This window comes from Pyrgilauda ruficollis, unplaced genomic scaffold, assembly GCF_017590135.1.
Source record: "Pyrgilauda ruficollis isolate IOZ18807 unplaced genomic scaffold, ASM1759013v1 scaffold21, whole genome shotgun sequence".
NCBI lineage: Eukaryota > Metazoa > Chordata > Aves > Passeriformes > Passeridae > Pyrgilauda > Pyrgilauda ruficollis.
The window spans coordinates 184,881-212,512 of record NW_024520318.1 but is presented as its reverse complement, the minus strand read 5'-3'; the positions used below and the strand labels follow the sequence as shown (position 1 = coordinate 212,512).

The following is a 27,632-nucleotide window of genomic DNA, read 5'->3' as shown; positions in this document are numbered from 1 at the left end:
GGCAGGGGCTCAACCCCTCTCCGAGGGGCCATAAGGCAGACGTGCGATTACAGAAACAACGAATGCAGCGACTGCCCGGGGCCGTATCGGCACAGCACGGCAAGCATGGGCCGCCAGACCCTCTGGGCACGGAGCGGGCAGCGCTCTGCCCCACAGCCGTGACCCCTCAGGGCTCCCCGGGGCCGCCCGCCGGGCAGGCAGCGCAGCGCCGCTCCCTCAGCCCGGGAGCCGCGTCCGGCTAGCCCCGGGCCGGGCTGGAAGGCGCCACCGCCGGTACTCACCGATCCCGGCCGCTCCCGGCCTCCGGTGGGGGCATCGGGGCGGCCGCACGGATGTCCGGCCCCGTGCGGTCCGAGCCGGGCGCGGGCAGGGTCCCGCACCGCCCGCTCCGCAATTCCACCGGGCCGAGCCGGGCTGGGCCGGCCCCCGCAGAAGCCCCGGGACTGCCCGCACCGCTCTCCAACGGCCGAGCGCCCCGGGCCCGGGCAGCGAGCACCGGGCATTGGTCCCGGTGCCGGCCGCAGCCCCGCCCCGGCCCCCGGGCCCGCTCCCCCCGGCCGCGGGGGCGGTGCCTCCGCCGCCGCACCGCCGGGACCGCCGCCCGCCCCGCGCCCCCGGCCCGCCCGCTGCCCGCTCGCCCTCGCCCGCCGCCCCGCGATCATGGCCGGCTGGCAGAGCTACGTGGACAACCTGATGTGCGATGGCTGCTGCCAGGAGGCCGCCATTGTGGGCTACTGCGACGCCAAGTACGTCTGGGCAGCCACGGCCGGCGGCATCTTCCAGAGCATCACGGTGAGCGGGGCCGGCGGGAGCGCGGCCGGCGGGAGCGGGGCCGCACCCCCAGGGCCCGGGCCCGGGGCCCTTCCCCAGGGGGAGGCCGAGGGGCCGCGGCGGCGGGAGCAGCCCGGGCCCCGCGGGCGGGCCAGAGCCGGGCTGATGCCGCGGGTGCGGGCAGGCCCCGGGCTGATCTCCCGGGACAGGTGCGGACAGAGTCCGCGCCAGCCCGGGGTCAGGCTCCGGCAGACGCCCTGCGCCGTTCAGCGGGCTCGGGCCCGGAATGGCCGAGGCAGAGGCTCCCCCGCGCGCAGCGACCGCGGAGCAGCGCAGACTGCGCCTAACAAAGCCCTGTGTTCTGGAGCACTTCCTGCGGGTAGCGAGGGGAAATCATGGCCTCGGCCTCTCCACACGAGACAGGACCGGTTCTAAATAGAAATTACAGCAATGTACCCTTCCGTGCTAACTCTGAACTCTTTCCTTTGACAGCCAGGAGAAATAGATATGATTGTAGGAAAAGACCGAGAGGGTTTCTTCACCAATGGTCTGACCCTTGGTGCAAAGAAGTGCTCTGTGATCAGAGATAGCCTGTATGTCGATGGTGACTGCACAATGGACATCAGGACAAAGAGTCAAGGTGGTGAGCCAACATATAATGTTGCTGTAGGCAGAGCTGGACGAGGTAAGCACTCTTCTCTCTACCTTCACATAGTTAAATTAGGAATGTGACCCTAAGCATAGACTCCGGCTATTAGGAAAACCAAACTCCTGTATTTAATGGCTAATTTTGGGAAGTGATGCAAGGGAGTGGATGGCAGTGCTCTAGCTGAGTTCTGACTGAGAATTACACTCATCCCCGTTCCCACCTGCATCCCAGCCCAGCACCAGACTGTGCAGTAGTTAACAGGTCAGTGACAAGCAGGAAAAAGCAGGCTGCAGCCCCAAGCAGGCTTAGCTGGTATCCCATCACTTCATACCTGAAGCTCAGGAGGTGTCTGTTAATGACAGGCAGTGACTGCAAGCTTTCTCATTGTAAATTGCTTGATGGAAAGTTTATTCTGCAAAGTTGTGAATCTCATGTATGAGCTGCTCCTGCTTAAAAAGTTCTGCGTTAACTCTTCTTGCACTTCCTATTGAGCCTGCTAAAGTCTGTCCAGGCAGAAAAAGCCTGTCCAGTTTGGTACCACTGAGAAATGTACTTCATTCTCAGACACCCGCTCCTTGTGCTCTTCATTTCACTTCCAGTAAAATCTGTTATGGGGCAGCCACTCATCTGGGATATGAAATACTGTCTGGGAGTGGTGTGCCTCATGTTGGGAACACCTGGGCTAGCATTTTTGGGCTGGCTGTGGAAAGGTTCATGAGTGACAAGACGTTCACTAATAGGTGTAAAACCAAAGGCAGAGCAGATGTCTGTAGGCTGAAGCCCAGGGCAGGCATGCAGGAAGAGGGTTGGCAGCACTGAAGTGAAACAAGCAGAGTTCTGACTTGTGAAATGACAATGAGAACTGTCTTAAGCTTTTATGAGCAAATGGCTATGGAGATAGAATCATAGAGTCATTAAGGTTGGAAAAGCCCTCCAAGATCATAGAGTCCAACCCTTCTCCCGGTGCTGCCAAGGCCACCACTGACCCATGTCCTCAAGTGCCACAACCACATGGCTTTTAAATCCCTCCTGGGGTGAGGACTCAACCACTGCCCAGGGCAGCTGTGCCAGGGCTGCACAACCCTTTTGGTGAAGAAGTTCTCCTGATATCCAACCTAAACCTTCCACGGTGCAAGCTGAGGCCCCAGTGTATGATCCCGTGTGGGTAGCCTGGCAGCAGCGTTCCCAGCTTGGTGAGCAGTCCCTGGCCTGTGGCAGCCCCGTGCTCATTGTGTCCCCTCCCTGTTGGGGGATGTCTCATGGCAGCTCACAGTGGCTGTTGCTAGTGAGCCTCCAGTGTTCCTTTCACCATAATCTGGGACACCTTGCTGGAATTGGGGGAGTGGGGAGAGCCTCAGTATGACAATTGTCCCTGTGTTGTGTCTTATGTAAAAAGTGTAGTTTATAGTTGTGTTATTGCATGGAAGGTCTCAGCCCAACTCACCCTTTGGGGTTTTTTACCAGCATCAGGGTAGTTACTCTGGTTCCAGATCATGGGAATTTTCTTTTGCCACTCTCCAGTCACGCTTGCACACACTGCACCCCTGGTCCCACAGGGAGCCACCAGGATTTCCTTGCTGGGTAATGACTGATGGTGAGAGGCACTGTAATGCTTTTTTGATAGCTGGTGGCATTTTTCTTAGCAGTGAACTCTTGAAACTTCCACAGTTAGATAAAAAAACCCTGAGGATAGGTTGTACTTTCTCCCAGCCCTGTCTACATCTCTGTTTTAACAAAACTGTTAAATTAGCTTAATACCCAAATAGTAAATCTTGAATTTGAGGGTGTTTATTGCACTGCCTAAAACTTGCATTATTTCCATGTCTAACACACTTTTTAAAACTGTTTTTTCTTTTCTCTTTCAGTCTTGGTCTTTGTAATGGGCAAAGAAGGGGTCCATGGAGGCGGATTGAATAAGAAGGCATACTCAATGGCAAAATACTTGAGAGACTCTGGGTTCTAGTTGTTAGGCAGACTGTTAAGTATTAGGGGAAGATTGCTATTAAACTTTCCTGGCGGTGAGCTTTAAACCTTACATTCTGGAAACTTTACTAGCAATGCAGGGTGATGGGGTATGAACCTGTGTCTCCTTTGTATCCCTTTGTTGGTGGGGAAAGGTGTTATTTTTTTTTTCCCTTTAATTCTTTTCATTTCTGTTTTGTTTCCTTGTGTACTCCAGCATTGGTTATAGTCATGGGAAAGGAAGGTGTCCCATGGAGGGACACTCAACAAGAAAGCATATGAACTGGCTTTATACCTGAGGAGGTCTGATGTCTGAGCAGCCTCTCCCCATCCACCTAGCAGCTGCCTGCACCACCACCCGCTTGTGCTCAGTGCTGCCAGACCGTAGATGGTAGTTTGTGTTTTTTATTTACCCATTTCCTACTGTCATAACTCCAGTTCCCCCTTGTTCATCTCTGTAACCACTGTAGGTAACCGAGCCCATCTGGCACCACCATGATGATGATATGCATGATAACTTGAAACTCGGGAGGGGAACATGCCAAGTGTAGGCTCTGCTTCGTCTTAGCAATTAGTTGATATTGACAGCTAAACCAACTGAGATACTAAACAAGGTGCCGATTGTACAATCTAATTTGATCAATGCCTCTTCAGCACTTTGAGCAAGTCACAGCTCACTAGTCTTCCTTTCACAGAGCACGGTTGGGAGGAAAAAAGTGTGTGCATATCTTCATTTCTGTCCCTCTCTTTGTTTCTGTTTTTTAAACCCATGTGTTTGCTTACGCCCATTTTTATAGTGCCTGGTTTGTTTAACCAATTTGCCACTCAAAAGCTATTAATGTCACATTAGTTTTGTCATTGCACTTCACTGTAGGCTTAAGTCTCTTGCTTTTTCTTGATGTTGTCTGAAGGTTGTACTGCTTAACAAGTGCAATCACAAAACTATGAAAGGGTACAGATGTACTTCCTCCCATGACCTTAAACCACCATCCTAAGGACTCCCCAGACATTCCATCACTACAATAGCTCAGGCACTTTTTTTTTTTTTTTTTTTTGCCAGCTCCTGTTCTGTAGTTGACTTGTGCACAGCTGCCACTGTGGCCATTAGCTAGCCTGGTATAACCAGCTGGAGTGTGTCTGGTTTCAGTTTCTCATAGGACCAATTTTAATTTGCAGCTTGGGGGTCAGGGGGTGGGGGGTGGTGTTTTTGTTTTTTAATATGAAACTGCAATGTCATTGTGGAAAACTGCCACCTTCACCTACCCTGGGAGCTCTGACTGACTTCAGTCTTTCTGCCAGGTCACTCAGTGGTGCAGAGTTTGGCTGCCCTGAAGCCACTGTTTGGATGAAGGTCGGTAGTTTGTAAGCTAAACTGTCAAAATACCATTTCAAATTTAAAAAATCTTCATCTGGCCTGTCACACCCTTGCTGCAGAAATGATGGAGTGAGCTGCCTTGTGCACGAGTCATCTGAAAATGTCTGTAACCAAACTCAGTTCAGGCATGGTTCTGACCTGTATGTCCATTGCAAGAACTGCAGAACTCTGTATACTAAAGAATAAATGGGAGATGGTAGTGGTTGGAATAACTGACTTGGCTGTCTTGTGATGAATTTTTTAATATGTATTCTGTGCCATACTATTGTTAAAAAAAAAAAAAATTGAACTGTTGCTATTGTGAGATGGATTTTAACTGACTCTGAGGGTTTCTTTTGACTGGCACTACCTTAGGGACATTCTAGTATTTGCTTCTATTGTTGGGCCTTGTGGATAATGTACAGATTTAAACAAATTCTTGTTGCTGATTTGTCCATTTCTTTCCCTGCACTTTGTTACATCTGGGATACAGTCTAACTCATCTGATTTAATATGCATTTCAAAAAATGCCATAACTATTAAAAACACCTTGTTTACAGACAGATGAAATAAATTTATTCCAACCAAACAAAATCAGACTGTTGGTAATTTTTCTGCCTCACACCTGGGAAATCCTCTGAGGCCCTTCAGTGCATGGCTGGCCACACTAGCAGGAGGTCTAAGTACAGTTTTAGGTTTGGCAGGACAGCAGTAGTATGATAATATAAGTAATGTGATATGATAATAAGTAGTGTGATAATATGATTTCAGTCAAAAACCAGGCAGTGTTTGGGGCAGATCTTAAATGAGATGATTTCTCATCTCTTAATTCCACATTTATCCAGCTCTTTGGTGTGGGGTTCCCCTGCCCTCTGAATGCCCAATTCACCATTCCTAAACAAGCTGAAGGCAACTTTGCATCGGACCTGGCAAAGGAGTCTGTGGTGGCCTGCCCAGGTCAGTGCAGCCAGGGTGGGAATGTGCTCCCCTCAGCCAGAGAAGGGGCAGATTTAAGGTCTCCATTACCTTAAAGGATTGCACCTGCATTTGTTACTTCTACTGAGAACTCCTAAAAACACAGGCCCACGGGGATGTGATGGTGAACCCTGGAGCTTGTGGCATGGGAGGACGGCTGAATCCAGATCGTGGGAGGTGAATCTGCCTTTCTGGGCGCTCAAACTAGTCAGGTGCTTCTGGACAGGACCTGAAAACACCTTTGTTCTCCCCTCCTTCCCCCACACCTTCATCACTGGTGTCAGCTGCACCTGCTCCTCTGCTTGGCACTACTCCTGGGTCTAACTAAAACCTTCCTATATATAGTGTTGATATTCTCCACTGCCAAGTGGCTGTGTCTGAACTGGATCTCCCAGGGCCAGAGTTAGAGCAGACCAATATGCACAGAGCAAATTCCCGTTCAGTAGTAACTGGCACAGAGGATGCCAATCTGCTTCCCTCATACAACACATGTGAAGCTGTGCTCAGTGTCTGAACACAAAGTTGTACTCACCTTGTTTCTCCCTAGTTAGGAGGAATGAGGATATTCTATTCCCAGACCTGCTGGGAAGGCCAGAGTGGATGGAACTGACTACAGCAGCACCCTAAAGGCAGAGCAGCTGCTGGCAGCACACTCCAGGTACTTTTCATCACATGCCTTAGTATGACCTTACTCCTTTCTGATCAGTTCTCCTCTCTTGAGGTGTATGTTACCTGTATACTTCTGCTTGGTTAAGAATTAGGTGTTCAGATTACTTTTTCAAATGCATTTGTTGGTGAATTTTCCTAGCATAACTGTCTGCAACTGACTGCAGGCACTAGAATTACATAAGAGCATATTACAAAGTTGAGGTCAGTTCGTGGTTCTGGAACTTCAGCTTTTGGGGACCGCTCCTGGAATACAATAATGAATATTCACATGCAGTCACAGCAACAGCAGGGACCTATTTTAAGAAAAATCTTTCAGTGTAGTAATTGCATTTTCAGAAACCATTTTCCCATTTGGACTCACCTAGACATATGCATGCTGAAGGGGAATTTTGCCTTGTGAAAATATACCACTACACTGACTGTCATTACCCCATGGCTGTGGCAGCAGTGGTTTGGAGATGAATCATCCTTTCTTTGTTATCCTTTTGCTGTGCCTCATTGTGCAAAATAAACTTTCCCTGCTCTCAGCTAGGCCCAGAAAACAGATCTGCACTGCAGGGTATGTGGCTGCATAGAGTGCAAGGCCAGAAACCACACCTGGGACCACCTCACCTGCCATCACCTGTCCAGGGTTCTAGCACTGGGCTGTGGTTCTGCAGGCACTGCCAGCTGGGGAGGAATTGCTCAGAGCACCCTGGTCCTCCTTCACGCTCCCCCAGGAAAACAACAGACTCTGGCCAGTCCAAACTCCTCCTCAAGCTAGAAGTGAACAAAAATGAAAGTTTTCTGCTCAGAGCCTTGCACACAGCACTGGTCAGTGCAAGCCCTTGTACTGTGACTCACGGTGTGATGCAGGGAACATCTGCTCAGGCTCCCCACAGTTCCACATTACACCTCTTCAAAAGCACTTCACCCTCAGTAATGGAGGCGAGTACTCAAGATCTCAAGTGATGCAGAAGTTCAATAAAGTCCTTTTGATATTTAAAGTGGAAAACATGTTTATTAACATTCTTTCAAGCTTTCCTTAGTCAAGGCCATATAAAAAAATCTCCATTTGAGTATATGCATGGTTTTACTTTCTACATAGTTACAGAGGTATTATAGAATCTACCTTTTTTGTGATACACTGGTAAGTACTGAGTTCTGTGAGACTGGTGTAAGCACTTGTTTTCAAATCAGGTATTTGAAAAGAACAATTTTTTATATACAGTTTAGCAGACTAATGCAGCATAAAATGCTCTTAGTAAGAGGTATATGAGCCAAGGATCAATATAATACTTACCCTAAATTTCTTTTTCTATGTGGAACAAAACCTCTGTCTCTGTTATCTCCAACTCCCACCTCCTCACTGGAAACCAGACAATGAAGTAGTAGCAAGGAGGGATAATAATGTGCTTATGGTAGACCTGACCTTGTGAATTGCTCAAAACTAAACATATATTCTAAGTTTCCTCATCCTGGGAATTGCTCAATGGAACTGCTTAAACTCAGCTACCACGGCAAACTCCAAAGGACTATTTGGAATCACTGCGTTGAGATAAAAGTGGAATTTCTTCTGCTTTGTTTTAACATACCAGCACATAGAATATTGATCTGTTCTACTTCTTCCTTTCAGCAGTGGTGACAGTTTTTAGGGAAACTATACAAACATGCAAATACAGTTTTTGTTGGGCCTAAGGGGTAACACATATCTACATATAATAAATATTGCTCTCAGGATGACCCAGTTGTAGCTACAAAATAGAAATAAAAGTACTTCCAGAGAAATCCCATTTCAACAGGAGACATTTAGAGTCTTTGTGATATTTCAATTGATATAAACTATTAACATTATTCATTAGCATTGTGAAGTCCAGTTTAACTGTTGGTTTTGAGAAGACAGAATGTGTGACTGACTACCTGAATCAAAAGTAAATCTACCTGTAATGATTTAACCAGAGTACTACTACATGAACTGCTGCTCCTATCAAAGAAACCAAATGGATTACAGATTAAAAGAGATTCCCTATGCAAAGGTTTGTAAATAGCCTTAAGAACCCTTTTGTTCATACACCTATGGGTCATTAGTAGTCTCAGACAGTGTTTGCCACTCTATACTCCCTGTCCTCACTGGGCTGCAGCTGAACCACTACACTTTCTTCATTCATCCCATTTTCCGCATCACTGCTATCAACATTGTCATTGTCATCCTCCTCGTACTCCGAGGACTCGGTCATGTTCTGATGGGAGTGGGACTCGGACAGAGCCCCGAAGGACTGTGTGCTGACCGAGGCCAAAGGCCTGAGCAGAGGAGTGTTCTCAGACACTTCATTCTCCTCTTGGCTGCTGTCTGTCTCCGAGTCAGAGTCCCCCTGGGAAGGGACCACTTTCTGCTTACACACAGGACAGGTTTTTTTTGTTTTTGTCAGCCACGGGTCCACACACTTGCAGTGATATGCTGTTAGAAAACAAAATACAAGGACATCATTATAATAGTGAAAAGGACAGGGAAACCTGGTAAACCATTTCTGTTCAGTGACACAGGAGAATTTTACAATGTAACTCAGAGAATTTTAGTGCCAAATTTGTTGGCATATAGTCTGTACAAAACACCTGATGGCTTAGGATCTGAATCACATGGGTATATGCAATGAATACCTGTGTTTTCTACTGAGTGAATGAGAGCAGTAGTACAACAGGCCACATCTGATGACAAACCTTACAGCTTTTTGAGCAATTCCATCCACTTTGCAGCAGGCATGTCCACCATCATCATCCCCGCATCATCCCCTCACCTCCACATCAATATGTATCAAAGCACCTCATTATTACATGACATTACATTGTGGATCTTAAATTAGGTCTGCAATTGGCACTGCAACTAGGCTGGCCGTGTTTAAAAAAAAGTATTTGTCTTACTTATGGTATTAAAAATTCAGCTCCTCTTGGTAAGAGAGACTTCTACTTGGCAAAGAGCTTGTATTTAAATGAGCCAGCAATGCCATGTTTAGTACCTGGTCAAGCACACTGGAAACACATTCTACAGATGAACTGATGGTGGGGGTTGGTGGTGTTCAAGTTAAGTTACCTCTGCAGTCCCCCACTTGGACAGATGCCATGGACCTCTTATCAGTCTAGTTTGAAACCTCAGTTTTATGACTGAGGTTCTAAAAAGCTCAGCCTGTCACCTGCTGTGCTGGCTGTGTACAGAAAGCTGTAACATGTCTGCAGTGGGCTGGACTCGAGAAAGACTGTCACAGGGAAAATATTTTACTAACTGACTTCCAAGTGCAGTCAGGCAGTGGAGTGCCTGGCTGCAGACTCGGGACAAACCCATCCCTTCAGCTGCACCTCTAAGTCACCAAGAGCTCAATTAAGTTTTGTGGTTTACTTGACTTGGGGAAAGTGAAAGCCTATTTATTTAAATGTAAAAGTATTACAATAAATATGGGTATTCAGGGGACAGCATCAAGCCCCAATTTTCTTTCATGTGTATATCCAAGGAAAATGCAAAGTGGGAATGCTAACTTTTTAGCTTTTAAAACGAGAAAGCAAGCTTTCACTTCTGCCACTTCGTACATTCATTCTTGCATATTAGCAAAATGGAATTTTATAAATCACTTACTAAACACATGCGCTGTAGGTTTTGGACAGTGTTTTGGAAAGCTGTTTTAATCTAAATTCAAACCTAAAATACAGTTGCTTACCATGAGAGCACGGAAGAATCCTGAGCTTGTCTCCATCCTCGTATTCGTCCAGACAGATGGCACACACATCATATTCATCTCCTACAACATGTAACTGAGAATGAGTTTGACTTTAAAGGACTTGCAGCAGACCCTCCTGACACACACATGGGCTTGGGAACTTTCATGCAACTTCTGCACCGATTTTTTTTAAGCAATGTTTTAATGCTCAGCCACAGCCTGCTCTGCTCCCATTAAAGAAGTGTTAGAACTCCTCTATTTCAGTGAGAACAGGGTCCAGCCAAACATTTTTTTATGCTTTTACTCAAAACTCTATCTATTTCAAATGTACTCAAAATTGTCTCTGAAACTTAATACCCCTCTGATTTACAAGGTTTTTGGAAGTAAAAACAATATGGTCCAGTGAGTTAGACAAAGAATGATCCACTTGCCTTTCTTAAACTTATGTACAGGAAGTTTCTTAAGCTGATCCTTCCTAAGCCGATTCCTTCTTGCTCTGTGTCTGTCCTGAACAAATTTTGTTATCTGGAAACAGACAAGATAACATGAACAGTAAGTTACACCAATAAAAGAACAATAAAAGTTTTGATTTATAAAGCTTTGCAGTGAGTTGATCGAAAGGGAACCCCAGCTAACAGAGAATAACTTCTACCCTTGCCTGAACACAAGGATGAAGCCAAACAAGCCTAAAGGATGTTCTCCATGAACATGGCACCTGGAACTGAGAGTACACAAGGGTTTTTTTGAGAGGAAAGAGAAACAAAGAGGTATGTACCCTACATAAAATAATGGCCATTGCTGCAATCCTCTACTGAGGCCTGTGAAAAGCAGGAAGCATACTGCAGTGCAAAACACAATTCAGTAGGTTTGAACAGTTTTCCTTACAGATTCAGATTACTACAGCTCTTCTATAGGATTATTCCCACATTCATCAGAACTGTTTCCATATTAGCTAAAAGAGTAGGTTGAGGAGTAAAGGGTTCACTTTGAATTATTGTTACATGTTATACTATGCCATACTAAGATAACGCAGTAAAAAAAAAATAACTAAATAACCAGTAATACAAAGCTCTCCAAATAACTGCAATAAATATTCTGTTTCCATTTTCTTAGTAGTCCTGCATGCTATTTCTGTTCAATTTCTAAATTTAGCACCTGTGATATGGCATTTTTTCAAATATGATGACAAGCAAAATAATAAACAAAGGATATTTTAATCTAAACTGTTCATTCCAGCTTTTTCACCACAGCTAAACAATAAGCTTTATGCACAAACTGCAGTTTTTCTTCTGTAATCCAGAACCTTAGTGACAATCAGAGTCTCATGTAAATCTTCTAGTTGAAAACAAGATTGTCTCAAAGAAGCAGGGACAGAATCAGAAAAGAATGAGGATCAAATCCAACCTGGAACCTGCCTGGGATCAATTTTACCGCACCAATTAATTGTCTAGCGCTCTAGTCTGTTGAGCTGTCTCTGTATGCAAGGAAATCAGTATCTCCTAGTTTAGTATCCTTGGCAAATTGACTCACTGTGTATTCAACTCCTCTGTCCGGGCTGCTGACAGCAACACAGCAGAGAACTGGCCATAAAGCTGAACCCTGACGAGCACCACTGCAGCCCAACCACCAGCCCGGTGTTACCCCTTCACTGCAACTCCCCGAGCCTGACCCTTCCCACAGCTCACTCACTGTCCTGTGTACACACTTAGCTTTCACGGGGTGCTTTTGTACAGAAGGACACTGTGAAAGACAGCAGCAAAAACTCTGCTAAAAAAAAATTCATCTTTAGGTGATCATTCTGCTTTGTTTTCAGAGAGCTGCTGCAATTGCAATTGTGCCAAACATGCCCAGGACTGTCAATGAAATATGTAACATCCAGTGCAAAAAATACTAATGCAGAAAAATATTTTAAGTGTTTATACAACAATTGATGCATTATTTTTTATTAGAAGTTGGCACAAATTACAAAAAATGGGATGCTGAGTATCCCAAAATATGTAGCTATGCTACTTTCCCACTTCAAGGAGAGACGTCCCAGCTGAGAACCCCTACAGGCAATGCATGTGCTGAGATCAGTGCTCTGTGCTCACACACTCATAGCTACACCTAAGTGCAGTACAAAACAGTGAGCCCTGCAGCCTGGAGCAGTGGGACTAATGATTATTAAGTTTGGTAAGGCAGGATATGCTCTCGGTGTACAAGAGCACAGGTCACTCTGTATGGGGCCAAAACACAAGCGCCTGTGGAGTTAAGAGTGGCAGTGAGGACAATTCCTACAAGCAGTTACACGCTAGGGAGAACACCCAAAAGGATCCTGATATCCCTTTGACAAAATCCTGCACCTGTCTGTTTTATTGATAAAGTAAACAATTACATGTAAGCATGGTACAGATATGTGCAGCACACACAGCTTCACTCTTCCTTTACTGTATACCTTCCTTACCATCCCATACTTACCATAAATATGACGATGAGAATAAGACAGATCCCTACTATTATTAGGAAAGGGATTAAGTAGTACTCCAAAGGAAGACTGAACTCTGGGATTAACACAACGTGGCCACTGTAGGGAGGAAGAGATAAAACCATCTAAATTAATGAGAACTTAATGAACAAGTTGAGGAACAAATACAATAAAAAAAATAAAACAAAATATTGTCACACAAGACACACTACAGGACCTCTACCTGTGCACAAAAACATAGAAAATTCAGTCCATACACAATGTAAAGATAACTAAATAAAATGATAAAACACTGTTTCTTAGAACATTTTTTGCATTAAAACTATTAACTGACCTCAACCAAACCTAGAGAAACCAGGAAAACCACCTCATAGCTGTTTTGACAGCAGAATGAAAAAAAATATAACATGACTATCAAAAGATACAGTGAAATTATTCTTATTTACTGAAACACTACAGGTTGCTCTCAGCCACAAGACTTCACCTGAAACACCTATAACCTCTGTCATCACAGCATCCTACTTTAAAGCCATAAATATTCAAAAGAGACAACGATCTAATGCAAGGACTAACACAGCCGCACGTGAGTTAACCTACCCTTTTTCGTAAGTAAACTCCTCTTTAAGAGAATTAGCTGATGTCTCACCAATAAAGACAGAAGGAATGTCAATCTTCTTTAAAACCTCAACTGTATAAAAAAAAAGGTGGAAAATAAAACTATTATTACATGGACAATCTATGGGTACTCAAGATACCTGAACATTATGAGACTATCACAACAGGAAGACATTTTAACACAGTGACATCCAGACCAACCCACATGCATGTTACAGCGCTACTTCATATAAGCACTATTACTTTTCCTACACAATTTCTAGGGAATTTATTGCAGGTAGAGAAATTGAAATTCCTAATGGAATAAGGGGAGCCTAAAACCAAAATATGTTGACAAAACAGGATCATAATTTTAACTAGAATACCATTCTTCACTCAGTGATTCAAGCAAGTCACATAGCTCCATTGATTTCCAGAATTTCTGGCAACTTACATGATTTTGTGAACAGGTTCTATAAGTTTTAATTAATCTGTCTTCCCTCCTTTTCACCCCAAACATAAATAAACATACTGGAAACAACTGTGGCTAGATAAGGTCAAAAAGAAGAAAGAAGAAAATTAACAAGTATTTCAGTCTCAAGAAACTGGATGAACTGTTGTCTTCTCTGTCTACCAGTGAAGGCAGTAATAAATGAAAACTCATTGAAAGATAAGTCACATATTCTAGAAAACCTTCTCCTCAGCTTCACATTATATTGATTTTCCCCCTAATACTTCACATTTAAGGCTCAACGTAACCTGAGTTTAGACCATCTCAAAGCAGTCAGGTTCCCCAAGGCAAAAGCACATGTGGCTGAATGTCAGCTCACTCTATGAGGTCTGTGTTTGCTGTGGACTTATTCTACATTTTGGTTATTCAGTGAAACCTAAAAATAAGATTCACATGGGTTGAGAATTCATTAAACCCACTTTCACATAACTGCCCAGGCTACTCAGCTCCCATGTAGTTTGTCAAAGTTCACTCCTAGTTTACTCAATGGCATTTCCACTGGAAAAGAATACATTTTCCTCTTATTTCTTTTCTTGTTCCATATTGAACAGGTTGAAAACTAAACAAAATAAAGAAATGCCACAAAGAAAGCAGTAACAGCACTAGAAACACAAAGCACATACCACAGAACAAACCTAGCATTCTGACTAGATTTCAAGATGCTCTAAACATATCCACTTCATGAAGGTTAAAAATGGAACAGCTAACACAAGAAACAAATAGTAAAATGGTTCACTGGTCTCTAAATATTCTTTCCAACTGAAAATTAGCGCATGTGATATGCTAGAATCCATTTGTCCAGAGGAACAGGAAGATGCACCCAACAGTGCAACAACAAACTGGAACGGCTATCGCAGATGAACTTCATGATCTGAAGTCCTTTCCAACTAAATGATTCTATGATTCTAAATACTAAAATGTCCTATTATAAAATTTGATTTCCTTCCAAAGGTGTGTTTTCTACTTTTCCACTTAACTAACAACTCACCAGCTATTTTCCACATAGGCAACATAAATCTAGCCCAGAATACTTGAACTAAAATTTGAAGGAAAACCAAAAGAAACATTCAGAGAAGGCACAAGTCAATGTATTAGTTCTTACGCAAAAATCTCCTGTTATTATATCTTAAAAGCAGGAGGATTTATCTGGGTTTTTTGTTTAGTTAGGTTTTGATTTTTGCTTGTTTGTAGTGGTGGTTTTGTTGTTGATGTTTTTGTGGTGTTTTTGGTGGTGCTGCTGTTTCCAGTGGGTGAAATGATATTCAAACAGGAGAGAAGAAGTGATACCTGTACTTACTGTCGTTGGATCCCATGCTTATGAGGTCATCAGAATCAACATTGTGAACTATAGCTGCCTTGTATCCAGCTCTCTGGGCATTTAAGACCTGTAAGCCACACAAAATGCTTACTTTGGTAATCAGAAGTAGAGAGAGGACTTTTAATTTTTGTTAAAATATGCATTCTGTCAGTCAAGCAGCTGATGGGTAATCTAACTCACATCTCAGCCCACATGCCACTTTCTAGCAGAAACTTTAAGACAAAATGCTGCACTACACATCCAATATATAATGCAATATTGCAAGGGTATTGACAACATACTAAAGACGTGGATTTGCTGGGCGCAGGCTATGCAGATACCTCTGCTCACCTTGGAAATGCTGATTCACTTGTACTTTGCTCTTTGTCTAACAAGAAATGAGTGGAAACCTCCTTTTCTATTAATATTACACGAAATACAAAACGTAACCAAAAATTCTTATATACAGACCTAATGCAACATAAAGCTTAAAGGACTGACTATGGAAATTCCTCAACGGCAATGCAGGAATCTCTCAAATTCAGACCCGTTCCTTTAACCATGTCTCCAGAAGCAATACTGTCCTGTCAGTGTATGGACAACAATTAGAAGACAAAGCAGACATGAAAAAAAAGGCCAGTAGCCATTTGCCCCCTTTCTTTTCCCACTGAGCCATATGCACACGCAGGATTCCCAGGACAGACTACGTGCCATTCCCAAGCCTGAAGTGAAGGCAGATTATATGCAGTGAACCTGCCTCTGCAGGTGGAGTCTACAGTATAGGCAGAATTTATGTGGTTCGATCACCACATAACTGAACCTACCACGCAGCAGCAAAAACAAACACAGCTGAATCTCCTTTCAGTTCACAAAACTCAACAACAAACTGAAGAGCCCTGTTTTCCTTAAGACATCCTTAGCTGCCTCGCTGTATCAGATTAATTTTCAAGAAAACCACAGTCAAACACAAATCATTCTAATTTTGCATTTTTAAAATCATAGAACATTAAGGGTTGGAAGGGACCTGAAAAATCAAGTGGCTGGAGCATGTCCAGAAAAGAGAATAGAGCTGGGGAAGGGTCTAAAGCACAAGGAGTGGCTGAGGGAGCTTGGGGGCTCAGCCTGGAGAAAAGGAGGTTCACAGCTGACCTTCTCACTCTCTGTAACTCCGACGGGAGAGGTCAGCCAGGTGGGGGTAGGGCTCTTGTCCCAGGCAACCATCAGTAAGACAAAGGCACATAGTCTAAAGCTGTGCCAGGGAAGTTCAGGTTGGACATCAGGAAGAATTTCTTCACAGAAGGGGTAATAAAATATTGGTGGTGGAGTCTCCATCCCTGGAGGTGTTTAACAAAAGACTGGGCATGGCACTCAGTGCTGTGGTGTAGCTGACATAATGGCGTTTAGTCACAGGTAAGTCATTGGTTGGACTCACATTGGTGAGCTCTGGTTTTTCTGCCTGGAGACAATAAAATTCTCTCTCCCCTTCATATCCATATCTATTCCATGTTACCTATAGAAATTTTCCTGAAGCACCAATAAACTCTTTGAAACAGAGGGCGGGGGGAAATAAAATCTTACCTTGACATCAAAGTTGCACTCCAGCCTTCGGATTAACACAATAAAAGCACCAGAGGAGTTGTCCCTCAGTGGAGGTGGGGCTATAGGCTCACATGCATTCTCCGGTTTGGAATTTATTAGAAATCCCTAGAAAACAGGAGCAGAAAAAGAAGTTTAATTTCTTTTTAAGAAAAGGGTCAGTAGTGAAGTATATGGAAAGAAAACAGCACATTTTCATACAATAGCTAAAAAAATTCTTATTATCAGCTCAGTCCTATATCATAGTAAGATTTCTGCTACGTATTATACATATATATGCCCTGACTACATATTTTGATTTGTCAGAATTTTTATGACTGTATAGAATCAGAAAGTTTAGAAGAAAATGCAGTTTTTCTAGTCCCATCATACTCAGACTCTGCAGTGTAATTCAAGAAAAAAGAAGACGGCATATACTACATTAATATAGTGTAACTATGGTTCTAGGACATATGGAGACTAACCAGGAAACCACAACAGCCTAAGAAGCACCAACACAAACTCAGCACTCACCAACTAACAAGAACATAAGCAAAGTTCCATCTACATGACCCCAGCACTGACCTAGCATACAAAACAGGTGGTGTGCTATGGTAAGCCACGATCGCTCAATAAGCTACAGCTGAAAGCTTCAAGAAGTAGCAAACTCTGGTAACATCAACTTTAAAGCAATCTTTGATTGTTTTTATGTGGCTGAGATGGTGGCCTTCTGCCAGCAGTCTATAGCCACTTACTATAGAATCTGACAAATAGTCTTTTACAACTTGCATTACTAATAAATCTTAATCACAAGCTCTGAAAGAGTATACCATTTTCATCCTATTGTAACAAATAGCATAGCATTTTAAAAAGTAATTAAAATCTTAATGCAAAGAGAAAGTTTTAGTATAATATTCAGTTCTAAAACTCCATCATTCCTACACGTGTGATGACATCTACCTTAATTAAGACACAGAGCTGTCTAACAGTTAAAAAGGTCAGAATCAAAGCTCCTTATATCTATTTCTGGTGTATTAAATTGGCTCACTACTTGGGTCACTTAATCACCCTCTGACTCCCAATATAGTCAGTAAACAACGACACAGCTTTAACATACCTTCTCCCCATGATAACACTCACTGGACATGGAAATGAAGCCTGCTTGAGGGAAATTGCAGAGAAATTCCTGAGTTACAGGAATTCTTGCAATACTTTATTACCCTTTGCGATTAAAAGGGCAACACGGAACTAAAGAGTGATCTACCCTTTCACCTTATCACCAGCTTTTTTTTTTTTTTTTTGCATAGGGGTTACTCTCAACACTGCAACATTAACAAAGCTGCTGAGCTGGTTTTTGGGGTCATACAGGCTTACAGACAGAAGAAACAAAAACAACTCCCTGCCCACATGGACTATTCACGGTCTCCATGCGGTGTATAGCATGCAAACTCCCCTTCTCCAGAATTTGGAAGGCGGTCTGCCTAAATTTTTGTTTAAGAATTCTAAGCTGTAAAAGCATACACATCTCAGTCATAAACCCTGATACATTGTTCAAAGGGGACAGCAAGACAAGTCACTGCCACATGACTGATTCCACGTAGCCACTTCCACAGCAAAAAAAATTAAGGAAGCCTGAACTTCCCACAAGCCCTAAACTGCCTGGATGGCCAGGCACAACCCCACAGAAAATACATTTCCTCCAAAATGAACAAACTTACTGACACTGACTTGCACAAACATGACTCTAAAGGAAACAAATGGTTCCTGTCACTGCAGAGCACCTCAGGTCAGGCAGCCAGAGAGAGGGAGCCTGCCCCTTGACGCTGAACTCAATACAGCACACCAAAATGCATAATCTCAGCAACAGACTACTCAGAGAATGTGAAGACTAGAACTGAACTGGATATTCATCTGGCTTTTAAGTACTTTTCTAAGCAACAGGACTATGACACCACTTCACAGCATTAACACCACCATAGAAAATTTATTTCAAAATAATTTTGTTTCTACCTTCTCTATCTCATATTACAGAGATAAAAGTTATGAATAAAAGCCTTCACACCACTTACTACTGTCACCAGTATGTCTGGACAGCTACTATCATAGCAGAAGCCAGAAAGAGCAGAATGTGCCTTATCACTGCTGTCTAAGAAAGATGCACTTATTTAACCTCTCACAATTCCTTCACATTTTACTTTCAACTTCATCTCTCTTCTGTTAATTTCACTCAGCCCACCTACACATCTTCCTGTGTTCCAAGTGAGTGTACTGACCAGACGAAAGACACGAAAAGTAATTATCCTGCTGTACAAAACATTCTTGCTGCTGTATTTCAGAAGACATTGGGTCTTCAGAATTTCTAATCCAGCACAAAATAATGATAAAGCCTAACCAGTACTCCCATGGCCATATCCATCTTGGACAGTTTTTGCATATTAATCATTTTGCATGAAATCAATACAGTTTTTCCCTTTCCAGCTCCACTAACAATTGCAAACCTTTACATCTTATTTCTGTCTTCTGTATACTAGGTGACTTTTACAATTCCATATGGGGTAATATTTATATACGTTTTTCCATGTCAATGAAAATGGGATTAAGAATATTAAAAAAAATTAAAAGCCACCTGCATATTTTCTGCTAATTCAATAGATTTGCCTTCTCTTGATATTATTATGACCAGTTTTCAAGTCATGGCCCAGCATCCCTACCCCAACAGGATGCTATTTCACGAAGTAAGACACTCTAACAGATAAGTAACAAAAATGTATATGTGTATCTTCATTTTTCCCAATTATTGATACAAAGTAAAATAAAAGAGCATGAGCACAACCTATGCCTTAAGGGGCACTGGAAGAATGGGGGGACCTTCTCACCTGCTACGGGGTGTGGATTGCACTTGAAATGAAAGCATGTAAGGAGAGGGTGCAGGATCAGTGACATCCCTGCCCTGGGCCCCAGCCCTGGGCACAGCACACAGGCACCACAGCAGAGCTGCAGGCCCTGAGCCCCTTGGGCTGCTTGAGCAACCCAACAAGAGTAGCAAACAGACAGCAGCTGCACCTTCCCAAAAAACCGAGCTACAGTTGCGTTATACAGAGTAATTAATCTGGGCCACACGCAAGGAACCTTCACAGTGTGAAGGGGCTTCCCAGTGGAGGACTGTAGGGAGACAATGACTCTTCCAAATAGGTTTTTCAAAAAATTGTAGCAGCACAAAATTAAGTCTTTCTTCTGCTGATTCCAGTGCAAGGTAACTGACATCATGTATCAGTATTGCCATCAAAACACAGAAAACAGTGATCTAACTTCTTAGATTTCCATTCTTTACCTATTTTTAATATATTTGATAAAAATTCCAGCAAAATCTCCTTAAGTAGACAAACATTACCAAAATTCTCTTCTTTGCAAAAGAATCTGCCTTTTCACAGGCAACATCAGATCCTTTGCACATTTGTTTTGTTTGAGCAGCTGATTAATAATTTCTGTCTTTATTTTTCCTTTGCACTACATTCCTTTAATTTTTATCTTTTTCAGCTTACAGAGGAAATGCCCAGCAGATACAGTTCTCTTTAAATATACTCAACATTCAAATTCAATCTAGCACTTCCCAATCAAATCTGCCATTACCCCGAATCCTTTGTGCCTCACATTGAGTGCCAAAAAGGATTGTGGGGGTTTTACCCCTCCCAGCCCTCAAGCCCCCGCAGCCGCTCCCTCTCTGCCCCACCCGCAGGATCAGGGAGGGAATTGGAAGGGTAGGACCTAAAGAACTTGTGGGTTGAGACAGACAGTGTAATAAGAAAAGCAAAAGCCACACACACAAGCCAAGGAAAATAAAGAATGAATTCACTTCCTCCATAGGCAGGCAGGAGTTGCAGGGCCCCAACACACACAGCAGTGCCTTGGGAAGACAAACACCACACTCAAAAGTCCTTTCTCTTCCTTGCCCCCACTTCATATACTGAGCACGGTGTCACACACCTGGAGTACCCCTTTGATCATTCTGGGCCCTTGTCCTGGCTGTGTCTTCTCCCAGCCTGCCATGCACTCCCAGCTTCCTCACCAGCGTGGCAGTAGGAGGAAGCAAAAAGGCCTTGGCTATGCTGGCACTGCCCAGCAATAACAAAATCACCTCTGTATAACCAACCCTGGTTCAGCACAAATCCAAAACACAGCTCCGTACAGACACTGGAGGAAAAGAAACACTAGCCCAGTTTAAACCAGCATGATCTATATATATTATTTTTTTACCTTCAAGCCTTCTGCTGGCAGTCTGTAGCCAAATCTAGCAGGTAGATCATCAAATGTCTGGGTTCCATTTTCAAGGTTATACTAAGAAAAATAATGTTTTTAAAAAATTAGATTTGCAACAAGACAAATAGTTAACAAGTATAAACAAAACCAAACATCACTGTCTGTTTTTTTTAGATTATAATATTTATCAGAGATAGGACATCTTGTGACCATGTCAATGAAATCACAAAACTGCTTATTCCACCTGTCTTCTACTCACATGTTAACATCATTCTTTTCTTATCTAGCTGTCAAAACAAGAAAGTAATAGATATTTTGTTGATTTATATGGTAAATCTTTAAATTCAAATACTATCATATGTGCACAACAGAAACTACAAACAAACCAAGCAAGCAAAAATCTGGAGTTGGGACATTTGGATGTGGAGTTTTCTCTGGATGGTAGTGGTGGGTGTGTTGCCCTGCATTCATCTGTGTACAGGGAAAGAAAGCTTTTAGGAGTTGCTTTACTGTAGACAAAGAATAGCCTTCGTATGCCATCCCTTCCCAATTCCCTGCTACACATTCGGATTAGTAGCTGAAAAGTATCTCTACAGTTTTGCTTTATAATAACTATGAGTTTTAATTTTAAGATAGAGGAATACTGTCAAAGACCCTATATATGTGCAAGCCTTGTTTCCCCTTTCTTAGTTCATCTCTGGCTGCATAACATGCCTGACCAACACAGAATTCAAACAGAAAAAAGTGCTGTATATATATGTCATATTTTTTAGTTTAAAAAAGTTTCCTGCAAAAATTGTGAACTCCACAATTAACAGACTTGAACATGCATCAGTTGTTTTATTAAATGGTTTAGTGAGTCAGAAATGTTTGTCTATTCATCATATCATCCAACTGTCACACAGAACAGCCAAGTAAGGATCGTGTTTGCTTCAGAGGGATGTTTCCTACCTGCCAGCCTTGGACAGGGGAGCTTAAACTACAGCTCAGAGAAAAACACAGCCATGATTTATCTGAAGTCTTCCAAAGGAGCAACATTTGGAAAGAGCTTTCTTCCCATAGACTTTGAGGGGAAAGAGATAGGAATGGAGCCAAATTTCAAGGAAGCTTCTTTATTCTATGTAACCAATGTGAGCCACATAATCTCTCCTCCTGACCTTCCATCACAGAGAGCACCAGTGCACCACCATCCATTCACCTTCTTCAAAACAGCCTGAGCTTGGGCTAATGTCAGTTTGCCCTTGAATCACTTGACAAGCCCCAGCTTAAGCCAGGAGTTTGACACAAGCCTATTTCTTTTTACCCCTTTTTAAAAAAAATAACCAATCCTGTCTCACATGCACATAACAGCACTTTACACAGAAATGATCCTTTGAGGCTACAACTGTATGAGAACACAGACCTAAACCACCACTAAAATTAAAGGGAAAAGAAGAACTTCTTTCCTTGGTAGGAGCCCAAAACTTTGGCCAGAGTTTTGCTAACAAATGGTTAATCATTAAATGGTGAAATCTCTCAAGACTGTAAGTGATCAGTACACCAGCAATTCCATGTGACACAATGCAAACATTCCCTCTTCTGAGCATCTTTTAAGCATTCCACTGGCTCCTTTGTATAGCAGTTTAGTATCTAGTTCATCTCATTTCTTACTTCAAGATATTCTCAGAATAAATCTGCAACTTCCAAATATCTAAGAATAAAAGACGCTTCATTTTTACACGGTATTGTTTTAGAATACGACACACAAAGCTTAAACAGGAAAAAAAACCAACTAAATTTCCCAAGTGCCCTATTTTTTTTTTTTTTTTTTGAGATTGGGGTGGGTTGTTTGTTTCCTTTTAATTAACTTTTCTAAGAGAGGAAGAAGTGAGAATGAGTTAGGTTTTTATGAAAAGAGGAACTCAGGCTTGGTGACAGAGAAAAGAGGGGAAATGGAAATTGTGTTTACAGTAAAAAGTTTAAAATTTCACAATAAAATGGTGATGTCAGTGCCATAATAAAGCAATTATCTATCTGCATTGTTTCTTTATATTTTTTTTTCAAAAAGTGTTTATAGAATAGTAACAACCTGAAAATCCAAATACCATACTTTAGTATTCATCAACCCCACTTTATCATAAACTTTAAAGTATTATTTTAAAACTGGTCTCCAAGAGTTCGTCACTCTGTTCTCCAAAACTGATATGACATTAACAACTCTTCTCCATATCACTGGAACAAGCAAGAGGCTACAGTAATTAGGTTTAATTATTTCACTTGCTTAAGCTCGATCCTACAAAGACATTTATAATTTCCTCCTTAAAATGCCACAATATATCAAAGTGATAATAAACGGCACAGCAACAGCTTTTACCACTGATCTATGTTCATTATACTGGTAATTATTTTCCTTAATGACAGCAGACAGACATTTTCAGCTATTTAGAAATTTTATCTGGTGTAAGATACACAAAACCCCTTACTGACAAGGCCTCCAACCCACACAAATACATTATACTAGCCATAGAATATTATTTAAATCCAGTAGCCCTACAAAATGGCACCCATCACCAAAATTTAAACTACTGTTTAAACTGAAGAATGGAATTAACAGGGTTGTAACATGCTCCAGGACATCTGGTCAGAGTGAAACTTTGTAAATGAGCAATGGAATTAGGTGTTTTCACTGTCATGGCACCTGAGCACCTACCATCTGTAAACTCATTTGAAAATGTAAAATTTATTGTTTATTGAAGTAAACTGTTAAGGCAGTTCTATTCCAAGCAATCTGCTATAGTATTTATAGTATTAACTTATTTATTAATAGAATAGTTGAACAGATTATTCAATTTCCTATACATTTCATCCATGTAGAAAAATATTATACTTACTGCTAAAATATCTGCCTCCACAGGTAAAAGATTCAGGAAGGCAAACAACTGCACAGTCACAATAGTGTATATCTGAGTGGCAGACAACATCAGCATTCCTATTGATAACAGCATATTTTATTCAATACCTGCAAGAAAATAATCAGAGTCAAGGCGCATAGCAAATACTTTCCTGTGTCATTTTACAGAACTCTTGGTCACTTAAAACTATTCTGCTAAGGAAGTATGCAAAATGTTATTCAATGTATACCTTTGAGAAACAAGTAATCTTAAAGTTACAGGATTATTTTACAAGTTACATGATTATTTTAGAAGCTCCTTTTGCTAGAAGTTCACTCCCTCCATGGGAGTGACAGCATGCATAAACAAAAATGGTAAGAGCAAGACTTCAAAAGCCTTTAGGCACCACAAAGCAATGCAAGGGGTACAAAGGGATGATCATTCACATTACATTAATCATCCTTAGACACTTCATTTTAAACTTCCCTTCTTCTAGCACAAACCCAAATCAGCAAAATTCCTGATGTATCTCAAATAATTCCACTAAAAGCACAGATTCCAAAAACACACTTGCAAAAGCAATGCAATACCAACTTGAAGGAACTTGAGATTTCTCTCAGGCTTAGCTACAACATCACTGTGGGCAAGCAACCTCTTAAGAATACAGAAAGCACAAAGCATCTTATTCCCTTTATAAAAGCTCACACCTGAACATGACCAAGTTAGAAAACCCAACATTCAGAATTTATATATACGTGATCCAGTACACCTCATACTCAAAACAAGCACCAACGAAGTGCTACATTCAGCAGGAAATGTAACCACTTTCACTCCTGAATGTGAGAGAACTGCAGGGTCCACAGATGTCTAAATCTCTATAGAGATTCTTCCCGTCTCAAAGTAAAAAATTGCTGGAAATAAAATAGTCGCAACACAAAACAATGGATCCATTTCTGGGCCCAACATAGCTATAACAATTAAAATAATTAACAGACAAGTTCCAAAAATGGACAGTATGCACTTAATGTAATTATTCGAACATCTGGATCTCCTCTAACTTCTTTTACTGGAGTAATTAATAAAGTACTTCACAAAAAACTCAATTAGGTCATCCAAAATGCTAGTTGAAACAATTTTTTGTCAAAACCCTCCAGACTGTGGCTTGTCATACAAATGGTTTCATGTGAATTTGTTTTCATTTGACTGTAGATATTTTTTCTGAAAACTGTCTGTTGACTTAACTGAGAAACTACAGCCAACATCACTACTTTCTTTTTCAGAATCAAGAAAAAACTAAGAATTCCTGTCATTCTGACTTACCCTTCTTGGGTTTTTCAAGCAAAAAGCACTGTCCCATGATGTGAGGCTCTCAACATTAATTAAAGCAAATACCAGAGAGATAGACTTAAGCTAACATGAAGATAATTAGAATTTATTATTAGTATTTGGAGGAAACAGCTGATACTGATACTTTCAATTGTAGTATTGAAAGTTTTGTCACTCTGTTCTCCAAAACTGATATGACATTAACAATTGTAAATGTTGTTAATTAAACAACATGATTCCAACTTGGTCAGAATCAGACATATAATGATTTGTGAAATTTTCAACTGGTTCACAGAAATGAAGTTACGCTCACATGAAAGAAATAGTAGTGAGTTACAAAACTAATGAACTTTAATCACTAAATTAAGATTCATCACCTTCTCTCATCAGCCTGCCCTAAAAAAGAGGACATCAGTGAAACTGGAAGGATAAAAGAACCATTGTTTCAAAAATACAGCTATTTTTACTACGACAGAAACAACAATACACTTGAAGCTACTAGAGCACTTTAACCAACACAGTAAATCCAGCACAGAGAAAAGCACTAAAAGAGTATTAACCGAGGTTAGAAAACACATGAACTGAAGTGGTCCTTGCACACAAAATGCATATGCAGTGCACTCTTCCCCGTCAAAGTTACATGCACACAAATTCTTCTGTGCTCAGGATCAGTCGCCTCAGATGCAAGCCAAAAAGCCTTACAACTCCTGAAATTCCATGGCTCTTTGGAAAGCATGCCCCTCTCAGCTGAGGGAGGCAGCTCAGAGCACACAGAAATGCAGGTGTGTGGAAAAGGGCTGTACTGTAAACCAAACAAAACAAGTTAAACCTGACTCTGCAGTAACCTTCCACACTTCACACCTGATTTACCAGTGTGTATAGACAAAGTTGTCCTTAAATAACTTGGAGTATTTCTTCCCACTCTCCATGCTAAAAACCAAACTGTGCCTGAGGTGCTGCATCCCTCTGTCATGGGTCTGAAATGAGGAGGGAAAAATGTGGGGTGTGCTGGACCAGCACAGCTACGAGCAGCAGAAAGCCCTGGAGCAAACACACTGAGCACATATAAGGCAGAGGCCACAAAGGCATTACACAACTCGAGACACAGACAAGAACTTTCATAGCTTTTGGCAAATATTCACAGGTCAGGCTTCACAAACTATACCTAAAAATGACACTTTCAGATATTTGTATCTCAACTCAAAACGCGTTTCAGAGCATAATACAACACAAAGCAATTCCATGTTCACATGGTTATGTTTACATTTTAACTCGCTCGACAGAACAGCTTTTCCCTCCCACTTCTGAAACAAAAACAACTTGTAAATAATTTGTATGAAACAAACTTAAATTCTATTCTTTTAAAGCCAAATGCGATTGGAAATCTTACAGCAATCAGAAAAAAAACATACGAACATACAGAAACTTTGTGATAAATTCCAAATATTTTGGTAGCTTGGGCTGCACCTTCCAAAATTTCATAAGCAGAGGATTAACAAAAACTAGACAACTAATAACAGTAATTCTCACTCACGTTCCCTAATCTCCCCATGTCTGAATTCTTGCATTTTGATGCCATCGTATCGTTACTGACACACATCTCCATCTCAGACCTATCACAAAACTGGACACTGACGCACGCGAAGTAAGAGCAGCAATCACACCTGTTAAGATGCAAGAACAACTCCTCCCAATTTTAATGTTTTTACTAAGAACGTGTCTTTCAGCCAGTCAGACCCCACGCTACTCATCATCCTGCAAGCCCAACGAGCAGCTCCAGCCAGCCTCAAGAACCGAACACCCGGCAGAGCCGGAATGCGCGACCAGGGGTCGAGCTTCCACCGCGCCAAGAGCCACGCTCGGGGAGCGCTCCAGGGGCCTCCGCTCCGCTTTGCTCATCTCCTCCCGCGGCTCCCAGCAGGCCCGGGACCGCGGCCGCTGCAGCCGGGCTCAGCCCCGGCTGGGCCTAAGCCGCCGCGGAACCGGGCCCCGCCTCGCCACTCCGAAGGGGGAGGCGAATAAGCACTGCGCAACGGAGCACCAGACCCGTCAGTGCTCAGCCGCCGCACGGTCGCAGCGCCCAGGGAGCCTAGCGGCCGCGCCCCAATGCTCACCTGCGGCCCGGGGGACCCGCCCCGCGCTCACCTGCGGCCCGCGGTCCCCGGGCGGCCTAGGCCGACGCCATGGCGCGTTCCGTGCGATCGGCGCCCGCGCCGGAAGTCCCGCCTGCCGCCGCGCGGTCGCGGGCGGTGGCCCGGGACAGCCCATTGGCCACACGGGCTGTCACTCAGCTGCGGCGGGGCGGGTCCGCAGTGGCTCCCGCCCCTGGGGCACGGGCTGGGGCACGGCTGGGACACATCTGGGGCACAGCTGGGGCACATCTGGGGCACGGCTGGGGCAGAGCTGGGGCACAGCTGGGACATGGCTGGGGCACATCTGGGGCACGGGCTGGGGCACATCTGGGGCATATCTGGGGCACGGCTGGGGCACAGCTGGGGCACGGCTGGGGCACATCTGGGGCAGAGCTGGGGCACGGCTGGGGCACGGGCTGGGGCAGAGCTGGGACACGGCTGGGGCACGGCTGGGGCACATCTGGGGCAGAGCTGGGGCACGGGCTGGGGCACGGCTGGGACACATCTGGGGCACAGCTGGGGCACAGCTGGGGCACAGGT

The 27,632-nt window shown here is 43.0% G+C and overlaps 2 protein-coding genes across 6 annotated transcripts; one reads left to right on the top strand and one right to left on the bottom strand.

Annotated features, from left to right (window-relative positions):
- The first annotated feature begins 545 nt into the window (after window positions 1-545).
- On the top strand, window positions 546-5,330 carry PFN2 (profilin 2). The gene is made up of 3 exons (XM_041467780.1): window positions 546-792; window positions 1,264-1,456; window positions 3,286-5,330. Exons 1-3 carry the CDS (start codon window positions 661-663, stop codon window positions 3,381-3,383), a joined length of 423 nt encoding a protein of 140 aa, XP_041323714.1. The 5' UTR covers window positions 546-660; the 3' UTR covers window positions 3,384-5,330.
- Window positions 5,028-27,210, bottom strand: RNF13 (ring finger protein 13). 5 transcript variants are annotated; one of them, XR_005955180.1, is made up of 11 exons: window positions 26,625-27,009; window positions 23,635-23,762; window positions 20,762-20,842; window positions 16,511-16,636; window positions 14,933-15,020; window positions 13,128-13,218; window positions 12,524-12,629; window positions 10,498-10,591; window positions 10,067-10,147; window positions 6,993-8,817; window positions 5,028-6,623 (listed from the first exon to the last, which is right to left on the bottom strand). XR_005955180.1 is itself a non-coding variant. In XM_041467779.1 (10 exons), the coding sequence occupies exons 2-10, from the start codon at window positions 23,746-23,748 to the stop codon at window positions 8,453-8,455; spliced, it is 1,146 nt and encodes a 381-aa protein (XP_041323713.1). In that variant the 5' UTR covers window positions 23,749-23,762; window positions 27,075-27,210; the 3' UTR covers window positions 5,028-8,452. The 5 variants fall into 5 exon arrangements, 3 of the variants coding, with proteins under 3 accessions (XP_041323713.1, XP_041323712.1, XP_041323711.1); XR_005955179.1 differs by having other exon boundaries at window positions 5,028-7,139; window positions 7,224-8,817; XM_041467779.1 differs by lacking the exon at window positions 26,625-27,009 and adding an exon at window positions 27,075-27,210 and having other exon boundaries at window positions 5,028-8,817.
- Window positions 27,211-27,632: the final 422 nt, after the last annotated feature.

Excerpts from the sequence above, each read along its gene's own strand:
- PFN2 (XM_041467780.1), top strand. The coding sequence starts at position 661 with ATGGCCGGCTGGCAGAGCTACGTGGACAACCTGATGTGCGATGGCTGC. Across the intron at positions 793-1,263 it reads GCATCTTCCAGAGCATCACG|CCAGGAGAAATAGATATGAT; the intron begins GTGAGCGGGGCC and ends TTCCTTTGACAG. Across the intron at positions 1,457-3,285 it reads TGTAGGCAGAGCTGGACGAG|TCTTGGTCTTTGTAATGGGC; the intron begins GTAAGCACTCTT and ends TTTCTCTTTCAG.
- RNF13 (XM_041467779.1), bottom strand. The coding sequence starts at position 23,748 with ATGCTGTTATCAATAGGAATGCTGATGTTGTCTGCCACTCAGATATAC. Across the intron at positions 20,843-23,634 it reads TGGAGGCAGATATTTTAGCA|TATAACCTTGAAAATGGAAC; the intron begins GTAAGTATAATA and ends TATTTTTCTTAG. Across the intron at positions 16,637-20,761 it reads TGCCAGCAGAAGGCTTGAAG|GGATTTCTAATAAATTCCAA; the intron begins GTAAAAAAATAA and ends CCTGTTTTCTAG.